This window comes from Schistocerca serialis, chromosome 4 (assembly GCF_023864345.2).
Source record: "Schistocerca serialis cubense isolate TAMUIC-IGC-003099 chromosome 4, iqSchSeri2.2, whole genome shotgun sequence".
NCBI classification, from domain to species: Eukaryota; Metazoa; Arthropoda; class Insecta; order Orthoptera; family Acrididae; genus Schistocerca; species Schistocerca serialis.
In genome coordinates, this window is record NC_064641.1 from 898,424,297 (window position 1) to 898,442,661 (window position 18,365).

At 39.5% G+C, this 18,365-nt stretch overlaps 1 protein-coding gene across 1 annotated transcript in view; it reads left to right on the top strand.

Moving 5' to 3' along the window:
- LOC126473573 (probable tyrosyl-DNA phosphodiesterase) overlaps positions 1-15,814 on the top strand; it is a 99,176-nt gene extending 83,362 nt beyond the window's left edge. The window contains exons 8-11 of the mRNA XM_050100712.1: positions 1,982-2,234; positions 5,276-5,391; positions 13,955-14,174; positions 15,509-15,814. Coding sequence (XP_049956669.1) covers positions 1,982-2,234; positions 5,276-5,391; positions 13,955-14,174; positions 15,509-15,652 — 733 coding nt within the window. The 3' untranslated portion in view covers positions 15,653-15,814. The remainder of the gene's footprint in view (positions 1-1,981; positions 2,235-5,275; positions 5,392-13,954; positions 14,175-15,508) is intronic.
- The last annotated feature ends 2,551 nt before the right edge of the window (positions 15,815-18,365 follow it).

Sequence of the window (18,365 nt, forward strand, 5' to 3'; positions counted from 1 at the left end):
CTTTGTATCAACACCACATACAGATATTGAAAGTGGAGCACAGTAAGAAATATCTGTCCTTTCATCAAGCACTAACAAAAATGCAACGGAGCTCTCAGCTTTTTCCCTGGGCTGTATGTATAAATTTGCTATGATGTCCCAGATTCAACATGACACTGTTTGCTTCGAAAGACGAACCCCTTCAGTTGCCTGCAGCTCCCTTGGAAACAAGCATTGTGCAACTGCTACTGTGCATGATCCTACAAGAGGTCCCACAGAAAACAATTTGCCACTTATCTCTATAATGTGAGCAACCTTGTAGCTTGCTCAAACTGCTGCTTCAGTTCCGTTTTGTTCACTGTCATTCACTTTAACAGTATAAATGCATTACAGTACACGAACTATGCTGCATATTTCTATAACTATTGCCTTAAGAATTCTTTTTGAAACTTATGTTTCCTGTTATGCTGTTCTTAAACTCAGCTACTAGCTCTCCACGTGCTTCACCTTCTATCTGATCATAATGCCCTGCAGGAAGACTTGTGTAACAATGCTGTGTATTGTACTTCTTACAATTAGTGAAATTGAATACTTTGTGATGTACAAGGCATTGCGGATGTCCCTCTCGATAAACAGAAATATATCCTCCAATTGAAGCACAGGACTTCCACGATTGACCATAGCTACCATTGAACATGGATTGTTTCGGCAGCTGCAGGAAAATATAGCCAAGGCACAATGAGCTTTATGTCCCCAACTACAAGGACTCTGAGCCTCTGCAGTGAGCACTCCAGAGCACTCCTCCTCCCTGGAGCACTGTTGGAACAACCTGATCTGTAAGAATGAACATCACAATTACATAACTTTGACAGATCATATTCATGATAGAAATCTTGTTTTGCCTACTAATTGCTTCAGTTCTTAAGGGTAATTAGTAGTACTTATAACTTATTAGATCCAGAAATTAAAAGAGTATCAGGGGGCTTGTTTTAAAGTTATTTGCTTACTGTTCCACAGAACAATGCCCCAGCTACAATGCGGCCCTACTGTGAATGCTTTTCTTGATTATAGAATGAGCCGGCCGCAGTGGTCTAGCGCTTCAGGCGCTCAGTCCGGAACCGCCGGACTGCTACGGTCGCAGGTTCGAATCCTGCCACGGGCATGGATGTGTGTGATGTCCTTAGGTTAGTTAGGTTTAAGTATTTCTGAGTTCTAGGGGACTGATGACCACATATGTTAAGTCCCATAGTGCTCAGAGCCATTTTTGATTATAGAATGAATTAGTTGACATTCATAAGCAGCTGGAAATCACCCTGAGTACTGTCTAAAGATTGGCAGCATGTGTGTTGGTAGAGTTCCCTAGAGTCATCCTCTTCTGTGGTCCTGTTTTGCTTAGGAAGTAAAAGATATGTGTTACTCGTTCTGAGTGTGAATGGTGTGTCAATGGCAGGGCTAGGCATCCCCTTCAGTGCAGATAGGGACGAGGGTATTACATCCATCCTACTAAACAACAAGCTTAAGGTGCTGACTTACACTGAATATGTTACTGAGCCAGGGTCAGGTGTGTACTGCTATCCAGGTAGCTGACTGTGTGTGGAAGCACACAGGGCCTATTTTCCCTGGAAGATCCAGAGAAATGCCCCATACAGGTGAGAGTATTAAAATCCTAGTGATTAACTCGCAAAGCATTTGCAACAAAATGTCAGATTTTGAAGCACTCCTGAAAAGCAAAGAAGACTAGACAGCCAGTTAACATAGACAGAAGTGAGATTTTTTGGGAAAAATTTAAACATATGTCGAAAGGACTGGCTAACAGTAAATGGAGTTTGTCGCAGTAGATAAGATACTGATGTAATAACAGAACTGCATATGGAATAAAGTCTTTCCACTGAGAATCGTTCCCCTCCTCCCCCCTATTAGGACTCGCTGTCTTACATTTAGATCAATGTCAAAGTATCAACAGAAAAATATTCCTGTTTCTTATGAACATTTTGTTTTACAGAGTTTGTCTTGTGGGTTCCGTGCCAGGGACACATCGTGGAGCAGATGTAGACAGATGGGGTCACCGTCGAATGGCAGCCCACCTTAAGCGCTTTGCTGAGGTTCCAAGTACATCGTGGCCTCTATTCTTCCAGTGTTCCTCTATTGGCAGCCTAGGTGCAACTCCAGATTCTTGGATGTGTGGAGAATTTCGAGCTAGTCTTGCTCAGTCCGTCAACAAGCAGCCCCTCTCACAGCAGCCACCAGTGAAAGTGGTATGTTGTTAAGTTATAGATATTGTTTCCTGCTACCTTTCCCATAAAAATGTATGCTCCTTTATGTGCTACTTTAATTTACCTGCACGTCCATTTATTTCTGTAATTACAGTAATAATATTTATCTATATGCCATTGCTTTTGTGGAAGCTGTTGTCGATTCAAATACCTCATCAGAAGAGCTATTTTATGAAAATTGTTCCCTTTTTTAATGAATATAAAATACTTTGTTTTTCCAGTAATTAAATGTTCACATCTCTGAAAGACAAAACGTAGACAACAGGTAAATGCAGAATGGCATACTATCTTCCAAGATGAAATTATACATGTATATCATTGTCACATATACAATGGTAGGATTGCATTATGACTAAATTCAGTAATGTCCATACCACATGGAGAAAGTTCTGTCATAGGTTTGCTCTGTACATTTAGCTATTGGCTAGCTGTTGTTTGCTGAAGACATCATGTGTAGTAAAGTGTGGGACAAGTTGTGATGGTGAAATGTTTGCTTCAGATGCAAATGTTCGTTATAATAATTGGGAATTGTTACAGCGTATAAGCATAGCTTTTCCCCGTACACACCACCAAATCAGTAGTGCTTTCTTTATTCTACTGTGAAGCCCTCCATGGTAATTAAAAGGAATGTCACATTAAGTTGTAACTGAGTATTCCTGTAGCATGGCCATCCTTGCAGGTTATCACATCAGACACGGGCAGGTCACCTGATTGGCCAGCACAGGTAGCACTCAAAGAACCTTACAAAGAAATTGCTACTGTAGTTATCAATCAAACACATGCGAAGCTCCCTGTAGACAAACAATTTAGCAGTCAATGTCACTTGCTTGGTAGCCACCATGCTAGTCAAGTAAGCTCACAGCACTAAAATTTCGGTTGAAGACAATTAGTCATAGGTCTATGCTTTATAAAATCTGTGTAGTATGGAATAGAATATGATATTAGTAACAGTGTTGCTTCAGGCTGCTCGTTTTTTTTATTTTGCTTTAATGTAGTTATAAACTGCTGGTTCAAGACAAAGTAAGACTTCTGTCAGAAGCAGTTTACTGCTGCTGCATCTCACTTTTCTTGTTGAATACAATGCTGTTAGTATATGCTAGTGTGGTAGTATATGTATGATCAGTATATGTAAGTCATTCAGTATTAATACCTGGTCTTAATACTGGAACATCCTATAGTGATTTCTTTAAAAAGCTTGGTATTTTGACAGCTGTTCCGTGGTATATATCCTTATTAATGTCTTTCATATTTACCATGAAATATAATGCACAGAATTATTTATAATACTGGGACCAAACAAAATTTCTACAGAAAGTTAAAGGGTGTAACATAATTACAGAAATGGATCAATTACATTGGTGAACATCTTGTTCTCCTCTCATCCTCACAACAGTTGGTTCCCTCTCAATCCAGAGTCTGTGTGACCTACCTATTTCCTTTTGAACATTCTTCGAGCTCTCCCTCCCTCCTACGTGAGAAAGGAACTATTAGTTCCAAAAGCTACAGTAGTGTATGTAATTTTATACATTTCTACCGGAATCACTGACAAAAAAGCCTGTTGATGTAAACCTAAAGCACATGCCTAAGAACTGAAAGTCGCAGGATAAAATGCTGGTCAGAATTGGAAATTTTTCAGCGTGCTTCTACCTTAACCTTCACTTCTCAGTTATGTGAAAATGTGCCAAGAATGATGCATGTTTCAGATTCCATGCTAAACTGTACGTCCCTTTCCCTGGTAGGGGTAGTGGGGTAGATTAGGGGCACCCAGGCCACCGAAGTGGCATCTAATTGAAAGTCTTCACCAGGCAGCTGAACATACCTCATCGGGGATTCGCAGCTGCCATGCCATGCAACTGTATACACCAGTACTGACATTTTTCTTGAAGTACTAGCCAGTAAATCTGTGTCATAATTTTATAAGCATGTATTCAGCAACTTTCAAGCATATTAAATGTATTGTAGTGCAGTGGATTTTAAGATACAAATAAATAACTTTATCCAGAATGAGATTTTCACTCTGCAGCGGAGTGTGCGCTGATATGAAACTTCCTGCCAGATTAAAACTGTGTGCCGGACCGAGACTCGAACTCGGGGACCTTTGCCTTTCGCAGGCAAGTACTCTACCAGCTGAGCTACCCAAGCACGACTCACGTCCCATCCTCACAGCCTTACTTCTGCCAGTAGCTCGTCTCCTACCTTCCAAACTTTACAGAATCTCTCCTCCGAACACAGGCACACAGTTTTAATCTGCCAGGAAGTTTCAAATAACTTTATGCTGGCTAAATTGTTTTACCCAGCTTGAGACTATCTGCAGAGAGGATCTTTAAAGTAATAATTTATCAAATTAGCAACATAATAATATAATATTTCATAACTTCATCATTCTGTTGTTTTCTAGTTAATGAAATTGACTTCGTACCACAGTTTAGAGACTCCTTGCTGTGGAATACATGGAATATGATAGAAGGTTCATTAGACACTGGAATCTCATTCAAAACGAGGTGACATTTTAATTTCCATCTGGTATCCTTTCTGTAGGGTGTTGTTTTTTTTTTTTTCTTTTCTTTTTCTTTTCCCAAGTCATCACTTCGGATAAACTCCCTTGAACAACTGAGTTTGTGACACCTCTCTAGGGACTATATCAATGAGAGATTGAAACTCTAACCCTCTTCTACATTTATGTAATAAGGTTCAGTGTCAGTTGGTTAGGTCTCACCTCAATTGTATGTGACAGTTTCTGCTAAATGTTTTACAGATAATTGTAAGTGACATTTGTATATGTTTTGCATTTATACTGCATTCAGTTACTGGAAAGATTGATTCTATAACGTCTCTGGCGGAATATGAAAAGCAGTATGTTAACTCAAATATCTCATTTAGTTTCCTTTATATCTAGTTTTATTTATTCCCCCCTGACTAATTTGTAGAATGTTTGTATAGGTGGCTAGTACAGTAAATAGTGCCATTTGTCTTCTTAAATTGTGTGTCATTGCCAATATAATAGCAATAAAATTTTCTTGCAGATCTATCCTTGTTTTCGTAATGTGGCCCAAAGTATACATGGCCTTTTGGGTGGTGACTGTCTACCATATTCGATAAGAACTCATGGGAAGCAGGCTTGGTTTACAGGATACCTACAGTAAGTTTACTTTATTATGATTAAATTTTTCTTGTTCATTTAAAACTTTATTTACTGAATAGCTCTTGTCAGAGGCACAAATGCAAAATATATACTTTTTATTGTGGTGCAGGAAACTTGAGGAAAAGTAGCTACATTATTTACTGATGTACATTGCCAGTTGCAGGACTGAGCACTGTTACTTATTCAGAATGAATGATTTCATCAGATCGAATTGTTCTAGCATTAGTAAATTTTAAACTGGAACTGCAATGTGAGATTGATAAGGACCAGATTAAATGTGTATGAATTATTCTAAATTACTTGATTGTTTGAGTTTTTACATTGTATTGGAAATGTGTGCAGACAATTACTTAATTCCTTAGTTTTAAATCATTGACAGAAGTCATTGAAATCCTTACACTTAACAAAAGTTGCTATTTTTTAATATCTTCAACTATATTTACCTGTGTGTGCACAATCCCGTTACAACTTACCAAGTTCACATACGAATAAAGAGGTGTGTAGTGCAATCCAAATGCTGCATATGCGTTATCTTTGCACTACAGTGCATATGCAGTTCCTATTGGGACTGAATATTTGATATTAGGGAAGGGGCATTTAAGGGTGGTACCAATGGGTTAAGGAACATGGTTAAATTGCCCCAAAGCCACTGCAATGTGTAGATAATTTGTGAACTGAAAGTGTGTTTAGTGCTCACATCGAGAGTACATGAAGTGTACCCTCTAGCAGCATTGTGCACCTACATTAACTAGTATAGCATCCTGATAATGGACTAGACAGCTCTGTGGGAACATTCACTGGGCATCCACTGTGTAAAGGCTTGCAACTGCAAAATATCCAGTTTGATAGCTTCACCCATCCCCCTAACATTGGTATAACAACTCATTATCATCATCATCATCATCATCATCATCCATTACTTCCACCTCAATTGGAGACAGATATTTGTTTCTACCATTGAGAATTCCATGCATTTTGCACATTTATTTACAAACATCATCTGACTACCGAATGTTCCTTTGTTGAGGCCGTTTGTGCCAGATAGATCAAATTCAAAATTGAAACTTCCTGGCAGATTAAAACTGTGTGCCGGACCGAAACTCGAACTCCGGACCTTTGCCTTTCGTGGCCAAGTGCTCTACCAATTGAGCTACCCAAGCACGACTCACGCCCCGTCCTCACAGCTATACTTCTGCCAGTACCTCGTCTCCTATCTTCCAAACTTAACAGCTCTCTTGCGAACCTTGCAGAACTAGCACTCCTGAAAGAAAGGATGTTGCGGAGACATGGCTTAGCCACAGCCTGGGGGATGTTTCCAGAATAGTTTGGAAGGTAGGAGACAAGGTACTGGCAGAAGTAAAGCTGTGAGGATGGGGTGTGTGTCGTGCTTGGGTAGCTCAGTTGGTAGAGCACTTGCCTGCGAAAGGCAAAGGTCCTGAGTTCGAGTCTTGGTACAGCACACAGTTTTAATCTGCCAGGAAGTTTCATATCAGCGCACACTCCACTGCAGAGTGAAAATCTCATTCTGGAAATTCAAAATTGTAGAATCTGATATTTTACCATTTACGTCATTTTCGTATTATCTTTCATGAGTGTGTCAAGACCTTATATGTATCATGATTTATTGTTTCTTGTGGCATATCAGGCCCATAAATGAAAAGAGAATCGGCAAGTGTAGTTTAAAATTATTTGTGTACTGTTCTGTAAAATATTGCATAAGCCGCAGGTGCAGCTTCAGTGTGTGTTCGTTTCTCGGGCAGTGGATAAGTTATACCTGGGTCAGAATCACAAAGTCAATTACCGCGAAGTATATATCTGAGTGTGGAAAGGAGCGATGTTGGTTCACCGGTGCGTGCACGCGCAGTATGGCTGTAATGGCAACAGCTGTTCAGTTCCTTACTGGAATATCCTTGTGGCTTAACAAATGCACTCCTGTCTGTAAAATGATACAATGTTCCTGTTATTTGTATATCTCAACAGGAATCACACTTTCTTCTACAATAATCAGAATTAATCATGTTCATTTGCCATATTCAATCCAAGAGGGGTGCTAAAACGGATCGGAATCTTTCATATAAGTACAATAACTAACATTAAAATAATATGAACTGCTTGAATACTTCAAATGGCTCTAAGCACTATGGGACTTAACATCTGAGGTCACCAGTCCCCTAGACTTAGAACTAGTTAAACCTAACTAACCTAAGGACATCACACACATCCATGCCCAAGGCAGGATTCGATCCTGCGACCGTAGCAGCAGCGCGGTTCCAGACTGAAGCGCCTAGAACCGTCCAGCCACAGCAGCTGGCACTTTGAATACTTACCAATGACTGTAGTGTGAATGTAGAGTGTAATACTTGTGCAGAGGATTATATCTTAGTAAGCGGTGCACAGAATTCAGTCCAAAATACGAGACATGACCACAAAATATAGACGAATTATCGCAAAAGGTAAATGCCACTTAGTTCAGAATCACATTCTTTGTCGACACTTGTCTTCATCTGTGCTCTGGTCCGTGGAAGAGTCACTGATATTGCCGAAGGAAATAATTATATTTTCAGTGTTACTTTCTACACTAAATTCAGTTTTCATTATTTGTGCCACTGCTTCCTCTTTACAGTCTTTGAATTTTTGCCACAGTGAGGCAAACTGTTATTTGTTGTCACATAGTGTTTAATCTGTGCACAAACCATTTTGAAGGCATTGAAGTGGCAGTGGTATGGGGGAAACCTAAGAACCCTGTGGCCATATTCTTTAGCTGCCTCATCCACTACATACTATTGAATCTGTGGACTTTTTACCATGAGCTCCACCTTACATAAGTTGTCCTGAATTTTCACATTGTGGCATTTCAGCTATGCAACAACGCTTTTTTTTTTTAAAGTTGGAGCTCTACCTTTAATAACTATGGGATGTATGGCATTATCCATTACAATGACAGACAGCTGATTTAAGTTTTCCAATAGCTGCCCCTTGAACCACTTCAGAAAACTATTGTGGTACATCTCCTCATGGTAGTCATTTATTTTCTTTGATTTGCAAACAAGGAGACAGTTTGGTATGAAACCAGACGCAGTTCCAGCTTGCAAGACATTAATTCTTGTGCCCCAGTGCACAGGAACAGCAGAGCTTCCACATATGCAATGATGTGTCGTGTCTTTCGTAACAGAATGACCCCGGCATTTATCCAGGGTGTGTCAAGCCAAGCAGTGTCTTCAAACACTGAATAACTGTGTCTTCTGAAGAGTAATGCAGTCTTCTTTTTTTTTTTTTTTTTGACAGTTGGATGTACTTTTCTCTTGTGATATCCATATATGTGGCGGTGAACAGCATCTTGTTGAAAAGAGGAAAAGTTTGTTACTAGTGGTTCTGTCCTCTTTTGACCAGATTTATTTTTTTCTTTTAATTATTTATTTACAACATGATGCACTACAATATTTGCAATACTACATGTACGTATTGTGTGTGTGTGTGTGTGTGTGTGTGTGTGTGTGTGTGTGTGTGTATGTGTGTGTGTGTGTTGTAACATTTGTATTGTATGGTGGCGGTGGTGGGTCAGAAATAGCAGCAAGGGGGCCATCAAGGTTAATGTCCCCATCCAACGGATGGATCACCATCAGCAGTTGTCGCAAGCCCTCACTTCGTGAGACACTGTGCAAATGTCCTACTTTAAATACCAGATCTCTCTGCAAAGTCTGGTGATCAAGAACTTTACACCACCACCTCTTCTCCACTAGCTGAACAATACTGGCACTGATCCCCACCCACCCACCCACCCACCCACCACCACCACCACCACCACCACCACCACCACCACCACCACCACCATCAGCCGTACACCAGGGTTGACCACCATTGCAGAAACGTGCATTAGTGACCTTGGCCGTGGAGGAAGCTTTTTTCTTTTTTACTGGGTGTCCACAGTTTGGATGAACCAGGTTCTCCCCCTCTTGCACAGGCTCTTTACAATCTTTGACTACTATTTTTATGTATCTTCAGAGCACTTGCAGTTTTTTCAGCTAACTTTGTTAGAGGCAATAGAGTTGCACTATTGTCTTTCTTCTTCTCAAAATATTCGCCAGTCGGAGTGGCCGAGCGGTCGCAGGTTCGAATCCTGCCTGAGGCATGGATGTTTGTGATGTCCTTAGATTAGTTAGGTTTAAGTAGTTCTAAGTTCTAGGGGACTGATGACCTCAAAAGTTAAGGCCCATAGTGCTCAGAACCATTTGAACCCTTTTTTTTTTTTCAGAATATTCCCTAATTGTCTGTTGCTATGGTAGCAGCCCTGTAAACAGCAAGATGTCAGTCACTTTGTGATTCTTATCTGGGTATACTATCTGCTCCTCTGGATCCTGTTTTCTCTACTTGTTGATGGTAGATCTACGCACCCACTACAAGGGAGACAGAGAGCAAGGAGGATCCAGGGTGGTACACCGATCCTCCTAACCGACTAGCGGAAGTCAAACACAAAAGGGTAGGGATCTATTAACCATCAGCAGTTCAAATGTGCGGTGAATAATGGTACCCCTTAGGGAAATGGCAGCAAAAATTGGGAGTGAACACTTTTTGCACTCAGTATATATGCTTGTGGGCCTCATTCATAATGTTGAAGAGGCTCTTGTGGCAGCTATTGAGGATACAGTGTTTGACCAACTGCAGATCATGCAGCCTGTTAGGACAGACAATGCCTGTTTTCTGGGCTCTGACTCATACATGGATCATTCCAGCAATTGGCAGAGAAGGTTAAAAAGACCAGCTCTGCCCACAGTTTCAATGAAGCTCATAATCTGAACATTGTCCTAAAAAGAAGGGGTAAGTGATGTCCCCCGTGGTTGCGGTCTAATTAGTCTCTTGCAAATCTGACTCCATTTGATGAAAATAAAAGTCATCTGAGAGACCAATGCTCTGTCCAATTAGATTTCTTAATCTGCTGTGCATTTTGTTGTGAACTAACTGGGAAATGCTATAAACTGAATCAATCAATTAATCACTTGGTGTTCACTTGAGCTAATTCCCTTTTACACTTTGCATGAGTAGGAGAGCATGTCTGCCATCTGGCCAGCTTGCCAGGGTGGTCCTGTTGGTAGCTCCCCTGCTGTTTCATGGTTGACCTTCACTGTCTCCCCATGAGCCACCATTTCCCCTTTTACACAGCCAAGGATTGTCCACATCGTCTTTCCATGTCCCATTCACACAGCCTGCAAGCAAGGCAGACTCTCGAGAATTATTTGACTATTGAAAACCTAACAATCTGCTGTACATGAACAGCATTGTCACCACCACACTTCACCATAAGCTTGTACTCACCTTTATTGTCCATAAGGCTGGAAATATCAATTCTCAAACTCAGAGTTTTTGTACCCACAGATGTAAAACTACATGTTCTATTCACATTAATGTGACCACCACCTATGTTCAACATCAACGTGCAATAACCAGCCACAGACGGCAGGTGGCAGCACTAACAATGTGAATATGGAGCGATTTGTCAGATGTCCAAAAGGGCCAAGGATGGAAGCATTTCCTAAATGGCTAAGTTTGTAAACTGTTCAGTTGCCGTCGTTGAAGTATACCATCCATGGTAAAATGGTGCTATGCAAAACTAGTGCTGAGGCAACTTTGATGTATCGTGCGCCATAGATGACAAGTGTGAATGACGGCTATGGAGACATATTCAGCAAATATATGTGCAACTGTTGGGCAACATACTGCCCAGATGAACTAAGAGGCTACCATAAGTGTCTCCTCAGTGACTATTCAATTAATATTGCTGCGTATGGACCTCCTCAGCATCCACGTGGTTCCTGCACCCATGTCGACTGCTGTTTATTGGCAACAGAGGCAACTGCTGTTTATTGGCAACAGAGGCTGGAATTTGCATTCCAGTACTGCAACTGGACATTCTCTGAGTGATGACAGGTGGCCTTTTCAGATGACAGATGGCTGTTGACATGAACAGTGTGCGAAACGTCTGAAACCGAACACCCTGTAACAATTCTCGGAAGAGTCCAGGCCAGAGGAGGGAGTGTTATAGTCTGGGGAATGTTTTTGTTGCATTCTGTGGATGATCTGTTCATTCTGAAATAGACGTTGGGCCAACAAAAGTATGCATCTGTCCTATATGCAGTTTGTTTTTCCTTGGGATGACAGCATCTTCTAAAAAGACAGTGCAACGTGTCACTCAGCTTGGAGAGTATCTGCGTGATTTGAAGAGCACCAGTATAAGTTTACCATACATTCCGGGCCACATAACCTCCCGGATTTAAACCAGTTGAGAGTCTGTGGAATCGCCTTGATCAGGCTGTATGTGCAATGGATTGTCAACCAAGAAACCTAGCACAGCTGGCCACAGCAATGGAGTTCGCATGGTTCCACATCCCTGTTGGTACCTTCCAGAACCTCATTGACACTCTTCCTGCATATCTTGTAGCTGTCCACACCACAAAATATTCAGGCCTTTGACAGGTGGTCATATTAATGTTACTGGACAGTGTATTATACAACACACTAACAACAAAGTACCCCAGCAGTCAGTATCTTTCAGAAGTAGCAGTACTAATAGCGATTGGCTTTAATTAATGAACTGTCAGTGAATTACTGGTTTGTTGGAGTATCTGTAGTTGTGAATGCTAAATCCTAGTTCTCCTCCAGAAGCTGATTCCCTCAGTAGATCTCACTGGGAACTTAACAGTCATTTAGCAGGTATTCACAGCTTGTAGGTCTTGCAGTCAGTTTCTCAGTGTCGTTAGTGACAGCAGGTGGTGTCATATTACCAGTTCACGTATCTCTGCTCACATAATATGGCTACAGCAGAAATGGCTGAGCATTTCTGTTCTGCATACTTTCACATGCTGCTTTTAATGTGTAATGTTGGTTTGCTTTGGCTGATGGTTATAGTCTCATCACTTTTCTGTGCGCTTTCGCAACCAGTTTAGGGCGTTCTGTCGCACAGAATAAACACACCACACTGAGAAACAGTGCAAAATATGGAAAAGAATCACTTTGTTACATCGCTAGTCAGAAAAGTGTCGTCTGCAACTGACTGGCAAATGGCACCTGATGTAGCAAAGTGATGTGACAGTGGTGGACAGAGTAGAAGATGCTACCAAACTCCTGCTTTGATTGGTAGTTGCTGTGGTAGCTGTCCTGTAAGCAAGTAACTGTCAATCACTTTGTTATTCTGATCCCGATATAGATGCCTTCTGTGAAAACTACCTTGAACAGGCTGGTCAGAATTTCACTCATGGTGAAAACATATAAAATATAATGACAACAAATAGACCTGACCTCTTTGAGGATGTCTTCATTGGGTTTGGTGTCAGTGATCTTGAGGCAGTTGTAGCAAGAATGATAACCTGAGTACAAAAGGCAACTAATATAAGTAGAAACAGTTGAGTGTTAAGAAACTAGATGAATGGACAGTGGGGGCCACATCTCAACAATAGACTATAAACATTTGGCTCTGGACATGACAAAAACTATTTGTCAAGTTTAAAAGCATATTTGACCATGCACCGGGTAGATATGTACCCATTAGAAATGTTTCTGATGGAAGGGACCCTCCATGGTTTGTAGTCACTGTAAAGGAACTCCTAAAGAAACATAGTGTATGGCATAATAGGTGGAAAACAAGAAGCATTGGGCTATACATAGATTAAAAAAACTAAAAACCCTCCTCAATTGCGAAAAAAGCACCTAGTGTTTACTGTTAACCCAGGTTTTGGCGTAGATAACTACACCTTCAGAACAACAATAAAACCCACAAGTGCCTAAGAAGACATTTGTCAATGATTAAAAGAACACCATAGCTATACATTTATAAATGAAAAAGAAAAGGAAAGCACAAACAGTACATATGTACAAAGTCAAAACAGCTACTTAACTTAATGGTCTACGCTCCACCTCACACCGGCCTATGTTCAATGGGCCATGACCCGCCATAAGTTTATGGGTCATGGCCCATCGAACATAGGCCGGTGTGAGGTGGAGCGTACACCATTAAGTTAAGTAGCGGTTTTGACTTTGTACATATGTCCTGCAGATTGACTAATAACTAAGTTGTATGCATCAGGAATTTAATGACTTCTGCTAAATACAAAAGTGTTTAACATTTGTGGGCTCTCGAAGACTTACTAGTAATAAGTAACGAAAGAACGACCTTATAAATTGTATGCGTGATATTAATTAATATCATATTGTTTACTAAAGTGGTTGTTTACTAAAAATGAAAGAGAGGCATTTTCAGTTCCATTACCATATGAATTACTTATTTTATAGTTTTCGTAACAGCTGCAAATGTGAACTTGTGTAAGCAAAAAGTGTATTTTCATATACTGAATGTAGTTTTGCTATGCAGACACCACAGAACTGCAAATGTGGAGGCTCTGCATGTAGATCTGACCAGTAGCTATCTGGCACCTTCGCACAATATTCTATGTACTATTTTACCTGTGGAATAAACACAGTTGGTAACAGTAGTCGTGGTGTTTTGTACAATGTCTTTTTTACTAACATGTCTACTAACAGGAATACTGAAATTTGTTTTCAATCTGTACAGTGAATGGAAGAGTGACAGCCGCTACCGTTCAGAGGCTATGCCACATATCAAGACATATGGCCGAGCATCACCAGACTGGACCAGCCTAGCCTGGTTTCATTTGAGCAGTGCCAACTTGTCAAAAGCAGCTTGGGGCATGGCTAGCAAAGGAAAGACATCTGGTTCTGGGCACTACATTATGTCCTATGAACTGGGTGTACTGTTTCTGCCACAATTACTGGTTAGTGCTGAATCACCTCTTTTGTTTCTTACAACCCCCCCCCTCCCCTCCCCCCCCCCCCCCCCAACACACACACACACACACACACACACACACACACACACGATGCACAACAGCTCCCCAGTGTTTACCTTAGGAGTACATATTCTAAGGTAAAATAAAAATTATTCCTAGCTTCCAAACTAGTAATTCATTATTTAGCCAGAACTTTGTTTTCCCTCACTTTCACAGCATCTTGGTTCCTCTCGTCCAAGGGTCTGAGTAACCTGCCCCTTCTTTACAAATCTTCCACATCTTGTCCCTCTTGCCTGCAGGAGGGAGGAACTAATAAGTTTCAAATGCTGGGAATAGATATTTCTTACTTTTAATATGTCCGTTAGCAATGCTGTATTTTTGCTCATGACGGTGAGTACTGGTGATCCACTTGTGTCTTAGTGTAGCTCCATACAGCTCATATTTTTGAGGAAAGTTTTGAGAACAACTACAGATTAGCAAGTATGTGAAAGAGGGCTGGATTCATATCACAAAAGTTTGCCCTCTGCATCCAGTTTCCACCCCCATCTGTATTGCTCTTTTTTTGCTTCGGCATCTGTACATGTGAGTAATACATGTTGCTGTTTACTGCAGTCCAAAGAGAGAAGAAATTACACATGGAAGTTTGTCAGTATGTTAAACTAAGGAAATGAGGGCTCATCATCAGGTAAGTGGTGGATAACAGATGAGAAAATAAAGGCTACAAACGGCTGTTAACTTGTGCCTGCTTTAAGGCCTAACAGATAAGTGACAGCAGGGAGGTAAAATAATTCCATTATATTCTGCTGTCCCTTTTTATCCCACTGTGTGTGTGTGTGCGTGTGGGCGCGCGCGCGCATGCTTGAGTGTGCCAGTAAACAATTGACCATGGAATTCAAAGATCTACATCACGATTACAATCCAGCACAATTTTTGCCAGCTAGCTTTTTACATAGTTCCAAAAGCATGAACTGTTCCAAAATTTGATGACATGAATATTATTTCCTTTGTATACACTAACCATCTACTAACATCTAGATTACTATGCTGTGTTATTTAAGTAAGTGCAACTACTTTAAATTTAATGTGGGAAGCACTTTCATTTTTTACTTCCATTTTCTGTTTTTCAACTTGACATATCATATATCTTGTGCATAAAAGAAAAATAATACAAAAGGAATTTGAAAGATAGTTTCACAATTGAAAGGATCAGACCAGTTCTGCATCCCACTAATAAATATGAGTAGTGTATCTTCAGATGTACTGTCACTATCCTTTTTTTCTTATTGTATCTTTCTAACATTCTGATATTTACTTTACAGATTGGGAAGTCAGAGTTTCGTGTTGGTAATACACTGGGGAATAGTTCAGCACCTTCATTTCCTCTACCATTCGATGTTCCACCTACACCATATGGTGAAAGAGATAAACCATGGGTTACTGAATATATGACTGTTAAATTTTAGTATGTAATATTTTGTGTAAAGCACCAATGTATTGTCACATTTTGTATTAGTGCCTTTATGTGAAGCACAGTTGCAAAGAACATTAAAACATTAATTTAATAAAAGAAATGTCCAATACATAATTTTCAAGAACACTAATAAAGATCTTGGGTTAATATGTTAGGCATGTTTTACATTAATATTCTTATTGTAGATTAAGGGGTAACTTTTATAAAATTTAATTTTTTGCATTATGGTGTTCTGTGATCCTAAAAAACTTCTAACAGCTTCAGAATTTAAGAGTGCTACACATGAATGGGAGTAGTGTGATTCCTGTCTTGAGGTCAGATGGCACTTATACAAGATAACTGCATATAGTAACGAGTGAGTGTCATCCTTTTTCTAGCCATAACAATTAGTGTATTTCATAGAATTGTACATAATCTTAACTCGACAACATCAAGCTGTTCATTGTCTTTGCAGTCATCTTTGCTCTGACTTGGAACCACCAGTGCATATCTCACCAACATCGTAGTAAACTAACTGAATAACATGGATTTTATCTCCTGCTTAACCCATAGGTATATTATTGCATTTTATGCACTACTGGTGTTCTGTACAGTTTCAGTATATTACAGTCCTCCTTAAAGACCACTAAACAGTTGTAATTTGAGGACAGGAAGGCTGAACAATGTATTGCTGCCTTACTTTGTGCCACTGTGCAAATGCAACTAGGAAATCAGTTCATTTTAGATAGCTGTTTGAATTTTTATTTTGTGTTGATTTGGTGCATCCAAATTAAATGGCAGAAGCTATCCACAGTAACATTTCAGAATTTAAATTCATGTAACAGAGATTTGAGATGCACGCTGACTCAAAGAGGCCACAAGATAAGTGATTGAACAGGCTGATGATGATGGTGAAGATGATGATGAACATAAGTTTGTTGTCATATCTGCATACCAAGAAGAACCTAACCAACCACAGGATAAGGATACTGCGAAAGGTACCCTTATAACTTAAAAAGCAAATGCCAGAACATTTACATGGAGTGCGAAACTTGAGTAACCAGTGTATTCAGTACCCGTTAGGTTGCTGAAGAACACCATATGTAGCTCATTATTGTATAGCTCTTATGTCCTGTACAAGAAAATTTAAGGTAACCGAAGATAACTTTTTTTCATCACTGCTTCATTTTAATAAGACTGAGATGTTTAAATATCAAGTTTTCATATATTTGCTAATAATTTATTTTCAGTATTTCAAATAAATACAAAAACATCTTCAAATGAAAATGGTTCAAGTAAAATTGAAATCATATTTAAAGTATACAAGAAGGAATCAAGAAATATTCATTGGTTGATATAATACAGTGCAAGAAAATAAGTGACGACAGTTCATTTAGTTTAAATTAAAACAAAAATGCAAGCAAGATAGGAATATTCAGTTAGACTTGACAGAAAGTATTATATTTCATATTTGTGGAGATCTTTCTCAGCATCACTTAATTTTTGCAATACAAAATCTTTAATAAGACAAGTGTCTCCTGTAGCGAGAGCATCTGTTTTTCACAGATAGTTTTCCAGTAACAGTAGTGGCTGAATTTGCAAATACGCTGGGCATGGAGATAAGCTCACACTGCATTTAAGGCATTGTGCTAAGCAGTACCACATTGTTCACACATGGTAGTTCCACTTTTGTAATCAGCAGCTCAAATAAGACAAAAATGTTCAGAAAAAGATGTGTTCATCAAATTTTGTTTTTAAGTGGTTGAAATATACTGAAGTAACATAGCAAGCACAAAAATGAAAGTACTGCGATACAAATGGATACAGAATTTTGGGTTCACTATTATTTAGCCCAAAACAAAACCAAACCAAACCAGAGTCACCTGTTGAGAAATGTATCTTTCAAATTACTTTTCCTGTATTTTAAGAATCTGTCTAGTTACTCATGTCCTGAAAACAAGCAGCATAAAACTCTTTGGACTGGCATGATAATCAGTCAGGTTTCTCTTTATACAGCTGTGTCACTGGAAAAATGTTTGTCCAAGAAGCAATGATTAAAAAGACCAAACAGATGGCAATCACTTTGTGAAAGGACAATATTGTATTGATGATGTTTGAACATTTTTCCTATTTAAAAATTTAAAGCACCTCATTTGTCTAGTTAACAGCAGGACAGCATGCAATGTGATGAGCAATAGAAACACTCATTTGGTGTCATGTTATTTTCACTTCCAGTGGATGGAGCTATGAAGTTTTTTTTAAGATCTTATAGTAGGGGTTACGGTTTTCTTGTTAGAATGTAGTACAAGACCACAAATGTGACGCCATCTGTTGACTAAGAACTTTTTCCCCTTCAAAGGTGACTCTGGTTTGGTTTTGTTTTGGGCTAAATAATAGTGAACCAAAAATTCATCAACAGTGACAGTTTGGATTACAATACAATCTACCCTCATTTTGGCAGTAACTGGCATGCTATAATACCACAAACATTTTGTGTATTTTATGTTGTCCCTTCAATATAAAGAGACTGTGATCATGTTATATTTCCGACTTTTAGAAGTGTGTCATTGCATGTAAACAACTAAATGACCTGCTGTAGCGTCTACCAATAAATCCCGAACTCCCATGTATAAAACAACTACAAGTGTCTGAGTACTTCACAAATGAGTTAATATGTTAAATATTTGCCTTTAAGCATGTAAGCAAGAAAAAGCTTAGCAAAGGAT